This window comes from Sminthopsis crassicaudata, chromosome 3, assembly GCF_048593235.1.
Source record: "Sminthopsis crassicaudata isolate SCR6 chromosome 3, ASM4859323v1, whole genome shotgun sequence".
NCBI lineage: Eukaryota > Metazoa > Chordata > Mammalia > Dasyuromorphia > Dasyuridae > Sminthopsis > Sminthopsis crassicaudata.
In genome coordinates this window covers 534,836,668-534,854,402 of record NC_133619.1, presented here as the reverse complement: position 1 = coordinate 534,854,402, position 17,735 = coordinate 534,836,668, and the positions used below count along the sequence as shown (strand labels likewise).

General features: G+C 34.5%; 1 protein-coding gene across 2 annotated transcripts in view; it reads right to left on the bottom strand.

Annotated features, from left to right (window-relative positions):
• Positions 1–252: 252 nt before the first annotated feature.
• Positions 253–17,735, bottom strand: part of PDGFD (platelet derived growth factor D) — a 303,617-nt gene continuing 286,134 nt past the window's right edge. For both annotated transcript variants that reach the window (XM_074304387.1, XM_074304388.1), the window contains exon 7: positions 253–3,152. In XM_074304387.1, coding sequence (XP_074160488.1) covers positions 3,027–3,152 — 126 coding nt within the window. In that variant the 3' untranslated portion in view covers positions 253–3,026. The remainder of the gene's footprint in view (positions 3,153–17,735) is intronic.

Here is a 17,735-nt window from a genome sequence, read left to right as displayed (position 1 = left end):
TTCAAAACAAGTTGCTTGGCAACTATCTCATTTTCCCTCATGGCATGTTTAACAGGCAATTGATCATGTGGAAATGCATGGTCTAGGTAGCAATTTGTAGTTTTCTGCATTTTGAAATGAAGTTCTGCGAAATCACACTATCGTGTCTATATGCCACTTAATTTCAAACAGCTGGGTACAGTCGTGAAAATAAATGTGGAATATTGCACAGCTTTTAAAAATTGTATTTGTACACAGAATAATCATTGCACATTTTCTTTCAAAAGCAATATTTATTTTCCAGGAAGATGAGGCATTAGATTTTGATACAGAAAATGAAATGCTGTTGTTTGGAGGTGGGGGTAGCTATAACACATAAAAATTGCACTTAGGACAGTATTCTGTCCTACAAGCATCCATTGAATAAAGAATCCATTGAATAAAGAATGACATCCCATATAAATAAAGTCATATGAAAATCTGGATTTATTAACACTTGGGGGGAATGAAATTTATGATGTTGGATTTTTCATTCCTATAATAGTGAGGATTTATATTTTACTTTAATCTTTACTACTTTAATTATAAGGAGTTCCAAAATTCTTAATGTTATAAGTGACACTAAAATTTGGGGGACATCCTGGATATCTCCACTTTATCATGGTGTTGATTCAGGCAGGATTCAAGCTCAGGCCTTCCTGATTTCAAATCCAGTGTTTTATGCATTACAATAACAATAAACAAGTTTAATCAACTATTTTAGAGGAACACAATAGAAAACAAAAAGATAACTGGGGAAAATATCAATAAAATATCCAGGTACAAAAAAAGCATTCTCAAAATACCACAGACAGTGAATAAGTCTTCTTGAACATTTGGCTATTGACAAAAAACTTGGATATGACCTATATCAGAATCCATATTGGGTTTTTATAGCATCAAAAGTTAGGTAGAGAACTCAACTGTTCTTATTTTTTAGTCATGTTGGGTATTGTCTTCAACTCATATGATGAAAAAAAAATTGGAATAGTTTTCAAAAAGATCATGGCAATCTACAATGTACTAAATTTATGATTCTCTCTTATTAATATGCATACCACTTTCAATTTGGGGATTTTTTCAACATTTGAAATTGCATTTCAGTGCTCTGAAATTGAGGAAGTAACAAATGGGAAGTTTCAGCTCGTTTTTCTTACATAAAAAAACAAAAACAAAATAGAACGAAAAATACATGGAAACTTAAGGAATATTAAAGATCATCAAAATTAGTGTTGACTTTCTGTTAGCCCAAAAAAGTACCCAACATTCTTCCTACTCCGGATTTAACCAGATCCCTGTCTCAACCTATTTGGAATAGCTGAACATTTTTTTCTGCTAATAACAAATGTGAACCTAGCACCATAGAACAATCTGGCAGTCCTGTTATCTTGTAAAACAGGAAGAAAAATGAAGCTCATTCTAAGCAGCCCTAAGAAAACTAATAACAAAAAAGAGGCTTAGCACTGGCAATTTTGACGTCAGTGCTGCTCTATGAAGAGGCTGGTTCATAGAATAGTGAATCATTTTCCTCCGCTCTAGTAAGTCTCTTCTTAAATAGACGATTGGGAGCCAGAAAGGAAAAAAAATGACTATAAATAATAATAATAAACAAGCAAAAACAGTTGGATTTTCATGTGAAAGAGCAGAGCTAAACTGGCATTAACACAATATTTACTTCACTGCTCTTAGGGCTTCCTCAATAAAGTTACAGAGTTATAGAAAGTCCCTGACTTTGTTTGTTTCCAAAAGAGAAATGCATCATGTTGGTAGGTATGAGATTAGGGATGTAACAACTATAAAATGTTTCTTGTTATTAAAACATAAGAGCTTTAAAGTTATAAATATTTTGTGATAGCTTGCCAGTTTCAACCCATGCCCAGAATATTGTTATAAATCCACTTCTATATATCTAAGAGACAAGAACACAAAAGCTATGCACATAAAAATGAATTGATGCAGTTAGAGAGAGCTTAAACCTATTATTAAGCCTGGATCCTCAGCCATTAAATGTTCTAGCCCATTTTCAGTTATGTTAACACTCAAAAGCTCCCTTCTTTCTGGTTTATAACAGCCAACATCTTATAGGAAATAACATCTGGAAGAATGACTGAGAGTTTACAAGCTATTCTGGAAAGGCATTTTTGCTTTTTTAGAAAAGAATTTGGAGTACTTTTATATACTCTGAATAAGCATGAGTAGCTTTCCTTCAGAGTTCAGGTTTTTAAGGTGCATCTTTTATTTGCAACATTAGAAATATCCCTTTTTGAACATCATTTTTCAGAGACAGATGCTGCTAAATAAATTAACATGCCTCAGCAAAATGCAAATGAAAAGATATTCCAATGGTAGGAATATATATTTTTGCAAACTATATTCTGGTAGAATTGGAGGGATGGATTACTATTGCTCATACTATAGAGAACCTAATGTATCTTAAAAGAATTAACAATTCAACATTTGAACTTTTTCTTATAACCACATTTTTTTCATGTTTATATTTTTAACATGTAAGAAAAGTCTTTTTTTTCAAAAGTTTGATATTTTAAAGATTCAAAACTTTTACACAAATAGACAAAATTGGCTTCTCTACAGACAACTTTTATGGCATTTCACAATTCACTGGCTTCTTCAAAGGGCTTCATGAGAATAAGACATAAATCCAGATGTAGAATCTAATTACAGTTGCTTATATAAATTGGAGAAACCATTCAATCTACCTATTTACATGTAGATAGATAGACACAGATACATTATGTGTATTTATGTTGACCTTTTCTCAGATAGCACTACTAAACTTAGTCCTAAATTTTTGGATACAGAAGTCTATAATACACATATCTAGCTGCCGTGGCACTAGCAAAGCTATGCTGAAATTCAGCAATCAGTTTTACTCATTGCAATGCAGGCTAGAAGCAAAGTTCTGGTGTCTATAGGAGAAGGTTCTCTTATAGCACCCTCCTTAAAATGAAAAGGTCTTTCATTTTTAAAAAGAGCATGTCCATTGATTTTTATCGAGGTGGTCGTGAACTACATATACAATCACAGCGCTCATGATGATCCAATTGAATATCAATCAGAGCCATGTTCTTAGTTTTTCCCTTTCTCTTGAAATGACTAGGCTCAATTTTCAGCACCTAAAAAAATAGAAGGATACTTTCTGTTAGAATATCTTTTGAAGTTGACTTCAATCATCATTTCTTTCATTAATGATAATAAACAAATCTTTGAACAAATCTTTGTTAATAGCTTAACACATAATGGCTAGCATAAGTCAAAAAAGGATATAGGAAGAAAACAGAAAACATAGACTAAATATTTTCTATCAGCAGCTCTGTTTATTTTGAACTCTAAAGAACAAGATGTCCCACGTAGGATATAGTGATAACCCGAAAGCTCATCATGATATTATTTACCTCAACTTTGTATATTCAGTATCTTCCCAACTCTATTAGCCTCCTTTCCCCATTGAGTGGAAAGCAATAAACTCTTCCCAAAGCTCTCCCTTATAGAAACCTGGATCTGGCCTCTCTAGCTAACTCTCCATTTTTTGCTTGGTTTGAACTACAAGAACTACAAGCCAGTCCCTTAGTATTTTCTCTTTCCCACTTTCCAGATTCTTTTTGTGTGTTGTCTTCCCACATTAGATTTTAACTCCTTGAAGGAAAGGACTGTCTTTATTTTTTTCATAATTGTATCCCTAGCACTTATCACAATGCCTAGTAAATAGTAAACCCTTAATAAATGCTTAGTATTGAATTAAATCAGCAAACAGGATATTAATTAATTTTCAGTAAAGGAAAAAAGTGAGCAAATTTTACAAATATAGTTTATATTTAGAATGCCAAGGCAAAAGTATTTTCTTGAAATAATAATGCTTTCTGCTTTGCAAAGTGCTTCACATGTATTATCTCATTTGTTATTCATAAAAATCCTGTGAAGGAGGAGCTATTATTAAGATAAGAAAGGTTTAGTGACTTACCCAGTTAGTAGGTAACAGAAGCAAAATTTGAACTCAGCAGTTCACAGCAAAGGTTCAAGCTTTTCCTTTATAAGCTACTGTTTAACCAAAGCATCATCTTATATTAACAATTATCATCTTACTTCAAAGAGGTTTAGATAGAATCTTAATTTCTTTAATAATTATTCTTCTATGTTGCAGATACTGGACAAGTTTCAACTTGAGGAACCATATCTACATATAAATATACTTATGGAATTGTTTTTTGTTTTCATCAAAGGTACTTACTTCTATATATCTATCATAAGTTTTGTTATTTTCTTCTTTTTGACCATAAGCCCCTTGAGGGTAGAGAAGTGTCTTGTATTGGAAAAATAACTAAATTTGAAGCTAGTAGGAGATCCAAAACTTACTAGCTATGTGTGACCTTGTCTCATTCTAAAACTTAATATCTATACTACTTATAATGGTGGGTATAGGGAAAACAGTACATAAATGTGAGTTATTATTATTGATAACAACTGATAATTGAGTTAGTGGCTCAATATATAAATAGAGCACTCAACTTGGAAGTCCTGAGTTCAAATCAATCTTCAGACAATTCCTAGGTATGTGACTCTAAATAAGTCACTTATCCTCTGAAAGCCTAATAAGGAAATGGCAAACCCCTCTAATAGTTTTGCCAACAAATTCCTAAATAGGGTTATAAAGGGCTAGATATGACTAAAATGACTCCACAACAACAAAAATCAAAATTAGTACTATTTTTCTTATTCTCTCTTAAGAGTTCTAAACACAATATAAGTCACATGGTGGTTTAATTTTGTTCTTATCAAGGCCAAAACGATGTGATATTTAGCAAAAATCATTAGAATTGAGTCCAAAGAACTGGGTTTGAGTTCATGGTTCTGTGATGGATCAGTTATGTGATCTCAGGTAAGTCACATCATTCTTTGTATCTCAGGTCCCTCTTCTAAAATGGCAACACTTACATTCCCTACTTCACAGAATGCTTGTAAATAATTTTCTCTGTAGTTGAAATTACAATTTGTCATCTGAAATTCAGCTATGATTGTGAATTACTGATGTCTAGAAGAGCATATAGCATCTCCACCATGCATTATTCTCAGTCATGAGCATCATCTTCACAATAATTATCATAAATCATCTATCTTTCATTTTGTCTTAATATATATGATCAATATATCCACACTTTTATCTAGTGACGTTGGCATTTGAACACAAAATTTATAAAATTACAAAACAAGCATTTGCTAAATATCAGCTATGTCTCAGACACTGTGTTAAGTATTAAAGATTCAAAGAAATGCAAATACCAGTTCTCTAGTATCATAGTTTAAGACAATAAAACCAAATTCGGTAGCTAAATAAATATGGTAGTTTTTAGAAGTTGAAATGATGCATTAAATCAAGCTATGGGCAGCAGCTAAAAAAAAACGGTCTTTCTTTTTTCTTCAAGGGTCCACTATTTCCTTAGATCACTACATATATCATAGCAAAACATGATAATTTTTTTTTAGTATAAGTGGTTTAAAGGAAAAAATGGACTAAGATCTCATTGCTGGCAATTCATAATTCTTACTCATATCTATCTTCCATTTTATAGATTATGTCCTTCCCTGAACTTGTCACAACTAGAATTTGGCATGTATCAGGGTACAAATTTGAAAATCAAGTGAATATAGTATAATGGAATTCTGTTCCCAAAGTCAAGAATATGAGTTCAGTTCCTACTGTAGCTTAATTATGATATTCCCATGGCCAATTAATTTAACTGTCTTAAGCCTTATCAACTAAGTTATATATATATAGTTATAGGATACATAAGTGGATAAAATCAGAGATGGTATCCTGACATGTTTTATACCTATGAATCTGCCTACCAACCACACTATAAGCTCCTTGATGGCAGTAATGGTATCTAATATTTTTCTTATTTCTCCTGAAGCCCAACATAGGCCTGGGAACACAGGAGGTGTGCAATAAATATTCATTATTGTGGAGCTCAGCAGTGCTGGCAGTGATGTCAATCATTCAGGAGTTTGTAAGGAAGGACAAAGAGACACAAATGGAATCTTTTCCTCTTCTTTTGACCACTCTTATACCAGTCATTCTCACTGTCTCTCACACTCAGCTTTTATCTGGGAAAGTAAGCTGGCTGGTTATAGGTTATCTGGCCACCTTTGAAGGGAAGATACCAGAAAATGGGTTACAGCAGTTCAAGGAAGCTTATCTTTGGATGCCATCAAACACAGCTGGCTGCTCTGCTAGTCAAAGACCCAGATGTCATTTGTTGAAAATCAATGGATTTTAATCAGAGAGAAAAAATATCTCATATCCTTGGGGGTGAGGAGAGTTAGTAGGGAGAGAAACAAAGATCTAGAAAACAAAATGGAACACTCACAAACAGGATAGAGACAAACACATAGATTGTCTTCCCTGGAACAGTTTTTCCCCACTCAGAAATAATGAAGTAAAATGAAAAGTATTTAAATAAAAGTATTTAAAAGGAAACTCCTCCCTCCTTCCTTTGATTTATCCTATTCTGTCTCAAGCTTGGTTGGCATTCATAATAAAATTAATAGTAAGAAAGTAAAGTAAATGCTTGTCATACCTTTTGTGGCTATCCATATTGCTCCACTTCATAAAAAATATAAAAGCTTGCCTGTGATTTCTTGGGTCAGTCTCCTTGGTAAAATGTCATGGAACACTGGCCCCCTACCACTCTGTTAAGGATTTCTCAAAAAATGAATTAGGCTTTTTGGTCAAAGACACTCAGCATATTTTTCAGTCTTTCAAAGAGAAAATTTGCTCCAGTAGAAACTATTTAAAAGAGACCATTATCAAAGGCTGACAATTTCAAATGATTGGCATCCACAAAAGCAGAGTCCTGTCGAATAGCTTTCTCATTTGATGGCAAACAAAAGTGCCTGCTGTGGGATGAGAGCAGAGATCTGGACAGTATTTACGCTAACTGGCCTCCCAACTGCTTGGGGATTTTCCCTGTGTTTTATATTAAGAAACATGAGCAGGGTATATATGCACTTTGCTGATAAGAAGAAAGAAATGAATTGGCAGACACTTTCCCAGACAAGACAGGAAAGCCATGTTTGAACAAAGTGGAAATTGGACTGCTCTCCTGGCTGATCACAGTACTGATGCTCAAAGCTTTCAGGTGACGTAATTGTCTCAGATTCAGGTACACAGGACCAAATGGAAGAAAAAAGCAGCAAAGCTGATTTGAGGTAGCACTGAAAACTAAAAGGAGAATGAGAGGCTTTTATCTAGGCAAGCAAACAGGCTGGTTACAGGTTATCTGGCCACCTTGAAGAGATGACATTAGAGAATTGGTTATAATAGCTCAAGGAGGCCTGTCTGTGGGTACTACAAACATAGATTCCCTGCAGCTGGTTCATGAGTAGTGGACCCAGAGAATATTTGGAAAAAATGAAAAGACTTAAATCTGATAGAAAAATGCATCCTATGGGGTTAGAAGTTGGGAGAGAATTAGGAACTTTTGGTTCCATTGGGATAAGGTTGAGAATTCTGATTTTCTTTATGCCCTTTCAATATTACTAAGGCCAAAGAATGCCTTGTGTGGACAATTAGAGTTATTTAAAAGAGGCAGGGTCAAGGAGTTTCCAGGGGTACTGGATTTGGGAGGGTAACATGGCCCAATACGAAAATACCATATCAAGAGTGAGAAGACTTGAATTTGAATCCCGCCTTTTGCTTTTTACTGCCTATATGATCCTTTGAGAAAAGAAGGAAAGAAACATTTAAGAGACTATCATGTACCAGGTACTAATACTTTAAGTGCTTTATAAAGATCTCATTTGATCCTTAGACCCTAAGAAGTAGGTATTGCTATTATCCACATTTTACAGCTAAGGAAACTGAGGCAATAGCTGAGCCCAAGGCAGACTTGCCTAGGGTCACACAGCTAGTGTCACAAATTTGGGCCCAGGCCTTTCTGAGTTCAGTTTTATTCTCTAACTATTATGCCACCTGGCTCATCTTTGTCAACATCACTTTTTCTAACTGTAAAATGAGAGTTGAATTAGATTATAGCTCTTTATAAAAAGAAACTTATAAAATCAATGACTGTGACTAGCTGACTCCTAAAGTCCCTTTGAGCTAAAAATGATCCTATGATCCTATCTCTCTGGAGGTCTTCAAGCAAAGGCTGATGATCATTTTAGAAGACTGTAGTAGAAGGTATTCTTAAGTGCAGGTTGGACAAGATGGATTCTAAAAATTCTCTGATGCTAAGGAGAGGATATTGGAGGCAGTTGTGATATCCTATGTCCCAAGATGCACAATCAGAGATGCTCAGTTTTGCCTTTGCAAATTACTACATTGTGAAGTATATTTAACTACAGTTACTCGCTTTGTTGCCAATAAACCACTGAATGAATTATTGCCATTATGCTATTACACTAATAAAACAATACCATGCGTAAGAGCAATCTGCTGAGTTGGGCTCTTGTTTATTGGACATATAAAAAAGGTTGTTATGGCCTTGTAACAGTTCTCAAATTAATGGCTGACACAGGAACATAAGTGCATATTTCAGAACAAACAAATTGTGTAAACCTGGATCATTAAGACTTTATTTAAGATTCTGACCAACTTCTGAGGCAGATGGTGCATATTATATGTCATTTCCCTCCTTCAAAATAAGAGAAGCTCCTCCTTCAAATTTTTTTTTGTCTTTTTTCTATTCCTTTCCTCTAATACCTCTAATGCTTTTGAAAAATGTGCACAGAATAAGCTTTCATCATGAGCAAGCCTGACAAGTGAAATAACACATGAAAAGTAAATTATACTATTTTATTTCACTTGATTAATTGTTGACCTTACAGGATAAAAACACAGAAATCTTATCATATGACATAGTTCTCAAAAAAGAGGAATCCATGAGTGGATGACTCAACAAGTTTCAAGATCATTTTATGCTCATAATGTTATTTTTTAGAAGAGGTGGAAAAAGAAGGGAGAGAAATAACTAATTTTTATTAAGAGTCTTCAATTTTTCATATTGTTTTACATATAGAATCTCAATTAAGGCTCACAATCTTGGGATGTAGTTACTATAGGTATTAATATTGTTATTTTGTATAAAAGGAGACTAAAGTTCAAAGATTTTGATAATAATAATAATAATTAATAATAATAATAAGCATTGATATTGTGTCTCCTATGTGCCAGGCATTTTACTTTAGAAATATTATCTGAGGTTAAGTTTGAACTTAATTTTTATTAATTGCAGACTCAGTAGTACTCCAAGTTAAGGGTAAGAGACATTTCCCATGAGTCTTATAGCTAGAAAGTATTAGAAACAGAATGTGAACTCAGATTTCCTGCTACAAGTCCAACAGTCTATCCATTCAAGAAGAGTATTCCAGCCTACAAAATTGCCCAGTGTTTTCCAAATGAAGCCTCAGTATGTATGTATGTACTTCCATTGGGAATTTTTCCTCATTTTTTTAGGGAGTCAACTGCTCACATAATACAGTAGCTTTGTGAATGCTTAAGAAATCATCCTTAATGGTGAATGCCTGCTGACTATGGTCAACTGCATTGCATAGAACCTGGGGAAATGTCCGAGGACCATCCCTATCATCAAAAGGTAGTCACTAGGGCTGAAACATTAATAGGAATTCCTAGATAATAGTCCCTATGAAGTGATTCTGGCAGCAAAGGAAAATCTCATTGTGTGGCCTGAACTAAGAAGTGATGAGAATTTTCAAATACTAATTTTAGAGTGGCTCTATTCACCTGGTGAAGTTTCTCTTTTGAGGCTAAAAAGAAGAGAGAAGTGAAAAGTAGTTTGAATTGCAGGAACAGGCTTGGATGAAAAAGTAATATATGTGACTCAAATTTCTATGATGCTTTAAAATTCATGAAGGATTTTTACATCCAAAGTCACACTTGAGCCACACAATAAACCTGTGAGGTGGGAAAGGCATTATTATTCCCATTTTATAAATGAGAGAACTAGCAAATTTCCAGATAGAGTTGAAATAGCAATCAACCCCAAAATTTCCATTATGATTTTGAATCTGCATGCATTTCAACAGTGGAAGGTATTATCCAAACACCAAATAGTAATTATTTCTCATAACATTTTAGTATGATAAGGTCTGCAAGAAAGAGTTGAGGATTGAGAAGTTCAAAATTAATAACTACAGGATTTTATAAGTGGAAGTGAACTTCTTTAACCAATAAGGTAATTCAGGCCCAGAAAGGTGAAAATGACTTTGCCCAAAGACACACAGATGTTTGGCAGAGCTAAGGCAAGATTCTATATCTCCTGACACCCAGTCTATTGCTCTTTCCAAGTGGCAATACACTACTTTTATGTTAGAAAACTAAGGAAGGCTTAATAAAGATCTCCTCAAAGGAGCAGGATTCCAGGCCGTAAGCTAAAAGTAAAAACCAGAATTTTGTGTAAGAGCAGTGATATCATAGATAAATATTTTTCTTTTTAATGGTGATAACCAAAAGTTATCCTCTCATTTGAATCTTTCAATCAACAATGCAATCTCCTCTATATATGGAGTTTAAAAAATGCAGAATTGGCCTATTGCAGGGGGGGGGGGGGAAGAAAAAAAACCTGTCTCTAATTAGCCCATTATAGCCACAATACTTCACCACTCCATTGGTGATATGTCTGAATGTCCCACATTCTCCATATATCCCTACAACTTTAGGCAATAGTGTGTCTCCACTATTTTTTTAGCACATTGATAGAGGGTACTTAGAGTACTTCTCTGGTCATCCAAATCAAAAGATGGAGAAGGAAAGAGAAAAATGACACTTCAGAAATGTTTTTACATTGATATAAGCAACAAATCTATTGTGAGCTACTCAGGTTCTCCATCAATCAGAAATTGGGAAGAGATTTTTGGCCAAGGGAGCAAACTAATAATGTACCTCTGTAAAGGTAGATCTTGATATCAGAGTGTGACTTAGTTATTTAACATTTACTATAAGATGATCAGACTGGCAAACCTTTAGAGACCTTTATATGCTTTATATGCTCAGAGGAAGAGATGTTTCCATTCAGTATCTTTACTGTTAAAAGATCAATATCTTATCAATTTCTCCACTGTAGTAAGCAAAACATCAATTTAGATTTTATTTTTCTCTCTGTTATTGTCAGGACTTTTGGCCTTTTGCAACGGAAGTAGTCAGGGTATAAAAGAGTGGGGAGAAATGATGGAAATACATTTAAAAATCACTAAGGAATATTTTGTGATTTTTCACTGATTTTCAGATTCAGGAAAAGAATTAAACATTAGATCAAACTCTTCTTGCACACCAAAAGTGTATGTATCTACTTTTTCTAAAATTCCCTATAATAATTTTTATATCTTATGTCTTATAAGATGCTCAGAATAACTGTCAGAAAACCTTAGCCATGCTAAATATGAGTTTGTGAGAGCTCACAAGGAAATAATTTTATTTTATTTTATTTTCCATTTTTAATTTTACTTTATTTTTGATTCAGGAAAACTATATGGGAACTATATAGGAAAACTATGAACAAGCTCATTATGGTTTATTTTTCCTTTTCTATTATAGTATTTTATTTTTCCAAATGAATGCAAAGATAGTTTTCAGCATTCACCTTTGTAAAACCTTGTGTCAGGAAATAATTTTAAAAGATACGTTTGTACTCTGTTGCATATACACAGTATTAAAAAGAGGTGAGAATGATTCTCATTGGAAGCTTTGTAATTTATGGGTCTTTAAATGCTTTGGGGTTGTGCTGTGCCTGATTACATTTATATAGAGAGGTAGAGGTTTACATTGTGTGAAAAATTCCAGTTACCACCTTAAGGGTGCTCATCCCTCATAGAAACTCATTTCACATCTCATCAGTTACAGCCATGAGATGGGGAAACTGATTTCTCATTTATGTAAAGTGGGAATATACAGGGTCAATAGCCAAGATGCAGGAGTGGGAACAAACAAATAAAAACACCCCAAACTGTGACTAGAAGCATTCATAACATCCTTTCCTATGAACCAAACCTAAGCTTTATTCAACTTTGTAAAATTAGAAAATTTCTCTCATAAATATTTGCTTGTTTATAGAAGTCTTGTGCATAATATTGTGTCACATTTTGAGAACCATTTTAAGAATCAAGTGAAACTTGACATGGATGTGCATGGAAGGTATACTGTTGCTTTTGGACCTAAGACACAAGCAGTTTTGTTCCTTTCTGTCATTTATAATGATAGAATCATAAATATGAGAGGTGAAAAGAACACAATGGAAATAGTTTACGTTGATTTTAGTAAAGGTGTTGCTAAAGTACTTCATGCTATTCTTGTGGAAAAGATGGAAAGATATGAAAGAGATGATGATATAAGCACATGGATTCAGAACTGGCTAATAGACTGGTAACAATATGCAATGAATTCAGCAATTTAACATTTTTTGATGAATGATTTGAATAAAGGCATAGATGGCAAACTCATGAAATTTGCAAACTATGCTGTTTTTACCTTTTATTATATTCTCAGCGCACAGCACAGTGCCAGGTATGTTAAGGGCTTAAAAATATTTGTTGATGACACAACCTTAGGAGAGAAAGCTAATACCCCAGATGGGTATGAACTGGACTATAATATTATTTGAAAAAGTTTAACATAATAAATGAAAATGCAATTTAACATAGATGATGTCAACTTGAGTTTTTTAAGTCAAAAGGCAGCTCCTAAAATCTCTTTCTAATTCCTATTTATCTTGTATATAGTTTTGTTGTACTATACTTGTTTGCATGTTATCTCCTCCATTTAGACTGTAAGCTCTTTGACTATAGGGACTTTCCTTTACCTCTTTTTCTATCTCCAGTCTTAGAAAAATGCCTGACACATAGTAGGCACTTAATAAGTATTTTTAGATTCATTGAGTGGGATACCAGTGGACTAGATGAGAGAGAGAAAAACCAGAAGAATCTTGAAAGGCTAGATCCTTGGATTTGGATTTTCTAATATGAAATTCAGTAAGAATCGAGGAAGGAAGGAAGGAAGGAAGGAAGGAAGGAAGGAAGGAAGGAAGGAAGGAAGGAAGGAAGGAAGGAAGGAAGGAAGGAAGGAAGGAAGGAAGGAAGGAAGGAAGGAAGGAAGGAAGGAAGGAAGGAAGGAAAGAAGAAAAGAAGGAAGGAGGAAGGAAGGAAGGAAGGAAGGAAGGAAGGAAGGAAGGAAGGAAGGAAGGAAGGAAGGAAGGAAGGAAGGAAGGAAGGAAGGAAGGAAGGAAGGAAAGAAGGAAAGAAGGAAGGAAGGGAGGGAGGGAGGGAGGGAGGGAGGGAGGGAGGGAGGGAGGAAGGAAGGAAGGAAGGAAGGAAGGAAGGAAGGAAGGAAGGAAGAAGGAAGGGAGGGGAAGGGGAGGGAGGGAGGGAGGAAGAAAATATTTGTATGATGATCCTGGGCAATTCACTTGATCTCCTTCTGTCTAAGCTTTCTCAACTCTAAAATGGAGACATTATGGTAGCATTTGTCTCCCAGTATAGTTTTCAGGATTAATTGTGACAATATTTGTTAAGCACATAGCCCAGAATGTGGCACATAGTAGATACTTAAATGCTTTCTTCCTTCCTATGTAGAGTTGTGAACACATTCTTTACATACTTTAAAGTACTCCAGAAATGTGAGCTATTGTAGTCATTGTCTATTATTAGGGAAAAAAAAAAAATACTCCGGCTTCTGTGTATCTATCAGGAGAACTCAGCTATCAGCCACCATCGTTTACAAGTAGAATAGAAAAGGTAAAAACAGTCTTTTTTCCTCTCCAAAACTCGTGCATCCAGTTCACTAAGAACCAGTATAAGACAGTGGAAAACATCCCTGGGCTTTGATTTCCTTTTTTAATAATCAGTCAAGTTAGCACAAAATGGTTTCTTAGATGCTTTCCAGTTTTAAGCTTGGTAATGTAATCTCTATTTCCCACTCTATTCTCATTATCCTTCCCATATAGTTCTTTCAACATTATGAATTTCAGAAGAGACTGAAAGGTTAGCTAGTCCTACCAATGCCTAAAAAATGCCTCCAAAGTTTGTAGTTGTTCCTGTTGTTTGTCCTTCATCTCACCATGAAATTAGGGAGGTGATTTGGATTTAAGTGAGGGAGGGCTGTGGAAAGTCACCAGCCTCATTTTCTCTTCCAGATTCATATGGGTGCAGTGGCAAGGTATAGATCAGGATGACTGGAGATGATGCTGGATGCAATGGGAGACCCTGGATCTGCCCAAAGGATTGTAATTTCTGTTGTTATTATTGTTGTTTTTACTTGTTGAAACCTCCCAAGATATTTTGGAGTTTATATTTCTTTCTGAAGGACCAAACCTAAAAAACAAATCTCTCTAGCTCTCATTGATTGGCCAACAATAGATCTCAGATCAAGCTGCAGATAGTCATAGTTTGCATCCTGATTGACTTAGAATGAATGTAAATAGTAATTGCTTCTGTTCTGGCCAGAAACCCTGAGGGTCTTCCCCTCCCAGATTGGATGATGATAATGAAGATGACATGACTCAGTAAAAGTGGCCATTCTTTGTTTCAATTCTTACCTAGACTTAATTACTGAATGGACATTACCTCAGTCAAACTGAGGAAAAACTGAGGAGTTATTTCCTTATATTCATCTAGAACCAAGAATATACTGTTAAATGTTTAGCAAGAGGCTCTTTGAATATAGTGCACATTTTGGCATTAATTTAATATTTTCCCTATCTTTTGCTCTAGTCTAGGCAATTAATGAAATAATAAAATAAGTTCTGATTTATAGCTTTTACCAAATTCTATGGTGTAAATGAGAAAAATTTAATAATGGACTCTTGTGAACTGGTACAAGCTGATTCTAAAACATCATTGGCTGGAACCTCTATGAAAACTCCATCTATTGGGCTACTATTCTCCAGGGCCAAATAGAAGTAGTTTGTATATCTCCTTCCTATGGTAATTCTTTAGATACTTGAAGGCAGTTATCACGTCCTCATTCCACCTCTTATTTAGGCTAAACATCACCATATTATTTTTTTTTAATTCCAATTTTTGCATACATATTTATACAATTATCATGCTGCAAAAAATCCAATCAAAACAATTAAAACAAATAAAATGCAAGCAAACAACAACAAAAAGAGTGAAAATGCTATGTTGCATCACCAGGTTCTTCAAGCAATCCCTGTTTGTATCCAAACCTCTTATAATCCTAATTGTTTTTACATGGGATGTAAAACAGCTTGTCCATGCCCTTCCTAAAATGTAATAACCAGAAATGAATACAATACTTGAGTTGAAAATTAAGTAAGGAGGAGTATGCAAGTGGGACTCTGACCTTTTTATGTCTGGATAATATTCCTGTCTTAAAATAGTTTAGGATGATATTAGTTTATTTTGACTATCGTGGCACACTGTGGATTTATATTGAGTTCATAATCTATTAAACCCTCTACACAAATTGTAGTCTAGCTATTCTCTCTCTCTCTTTGTTCTTATGAAATGGACTCTTTGATATCCAAAAGTAGAACTCTACTTTTTTTCATCCTATATACATTTGGCCTACTATTCTTTGCTGTTAGGATCTTTTTGCTTGTTGACTTTGTTAACTAATATGTTTACTATCTTTCCTAGTTTCAGGACATTTGTACATATGATAAATCTTTATCCAAGTCATTGAAAAAAATATTGAATAGTACAAGGCTAAGACATTCCCAGTTACGTATCCCTTAGATACCTGTCTCCAAACTGGCATATTAATGGCTATTATTTGCTTCATTCTCTTCTTCTGATTGGATAGCTCCTTCCATCACCTCTATTTAAATATGACTGTCAAGCCAGCCATATCTCATTCTTTTCTAGGGTACACTTGGATCTTCCTCTACCAAACTGACCACTATACCAGATATCCACTTCCTGCCTTCCTTTTCAGCTTACTTTTATGTACTGTCTTCCTTCATGAGAATGTAAATTCCTTGAGCTCCTGTTCCTTGAGTCACTCTTTGGAGTAACTTTCTTTCTACTTATTTGCAACCCCAATAGTTAGCATAATTTCTGTCACATAATAAGTGTTTAATATATGCTTGTTGATTGACAGTTGTCTCACTAGTTTCATTTATCAGTGGTTTAATGTGTCACATTCAATGGTTGATGATGGTTAATGATGTGGTTAAACCACAATCAATGGTTGATGTGTTACAAGGGAAGCACAATATTAGTAGCAACTTACATTTATATAGTTCTTGAAGGTTTCCGTACACTTTATATACATAATATCTCTTGCAATACTGTTCTCTTCCTCTTTTTGAAAATTAGGACATTTGCTTCTTTAAACCATTGTCACTAATCTTCCTTATGCATAGATCTAATTATGACACTACTCCGTTCAAAAATTATTCAGTGGCTCTCCATTGCCTAAGGAGTAAAATTTAAACTGCTTTCCTAGAATTCAAGTTCTACTATTATCTCATGGCATACTTTCATTCAAATCTAATTTCTCCCTACTCCTCTTTATTCAAATTATGCTCTATCCAAACTGGATTGTTCACTGCACTTAAAACGGAACCCAATTGTAGTTCCTGTGTGCCTTTGTTAAAATAATAGTCTCTATTCTCTATTTATCCTCTCCTTGAATTCCTACTCATGTACTTAATTCAGAAAGACTTCTCTGATCTCTTCTGTTAATTCCACTTTTCCCTGCATATAGAGCAGATTTTTTTTTTCTTTAACAAATGCATTTATAACTTTCTTTTTACAGACTTGCAATGTAATCAATGTAAGGATGTCCTGGTGAGGAAATTTCTCTAACATAGGTTGGCACTTTCTCTATAATATATAGTAAAGCACTGGATGAAAAATCTACACTTGAAATAATGTAGTTATTTCCAATAGATCTGCCTGGTGCACCTGCTAAGGACTACAGAGCCAGCATGTTTCACCTGATGAGAGTTGAGCTTGGGTCTTCCTGATTCTAAGACCAATTCTTCATCCAGTATGACAAACTTCCTTGTGCATAACATTAAATTTTATACCTCTCTGTTGGAGTAAAGTCTACTAAAATCTATTAGGTCTATTAGATTATACATCCTTGAAAACAGCGGCAATGACTTAGTGGAATCTTGTACTTTGTTCACCCACTAGTATGGTGTGATGTACATAGAGATTACTTAAGAAAGGTTTCTTGATATTGTTGATCACTGCCTTCCAAGACAACTATTAAACACACACACACATACACACACATACACACACACACACACACACACACAAGTTGGAGTATTTAGGACCTGAGCACCAGTTCCAGTTCTTCCATCAGCCAGCTCTGTCACCCTGGGTAAATAATTTCACCTCAATGGGCCCGTTTCCCCATATGTATAATAAGGTGGTGGATTCCAGAATCTAAAATTCATTCCAGTTCTAATACTATAGAATTCTATGATACTCTGGTGACTGGTAATGGAATATAAATGAAAATAAGCCTGTACAATAACATCAAAGTCTTGGGCACTAAGAGCTATAACTCAAATTTATCATTATTGAAACATGGTTATTTCAAGATTATTTTGGTTCCAGCTCTGACTGGATTTTTATCCTCAGGGTATGATTAAACACCACAAAATCCAGGTTCTTAGAAGTGAAGGACAGCATCCAACTCTGAGTTCATTAAATCACAAAGAACAATGAAGAACAAAGATTGGCATATTTGCATTCTCTGCCTATGAGAG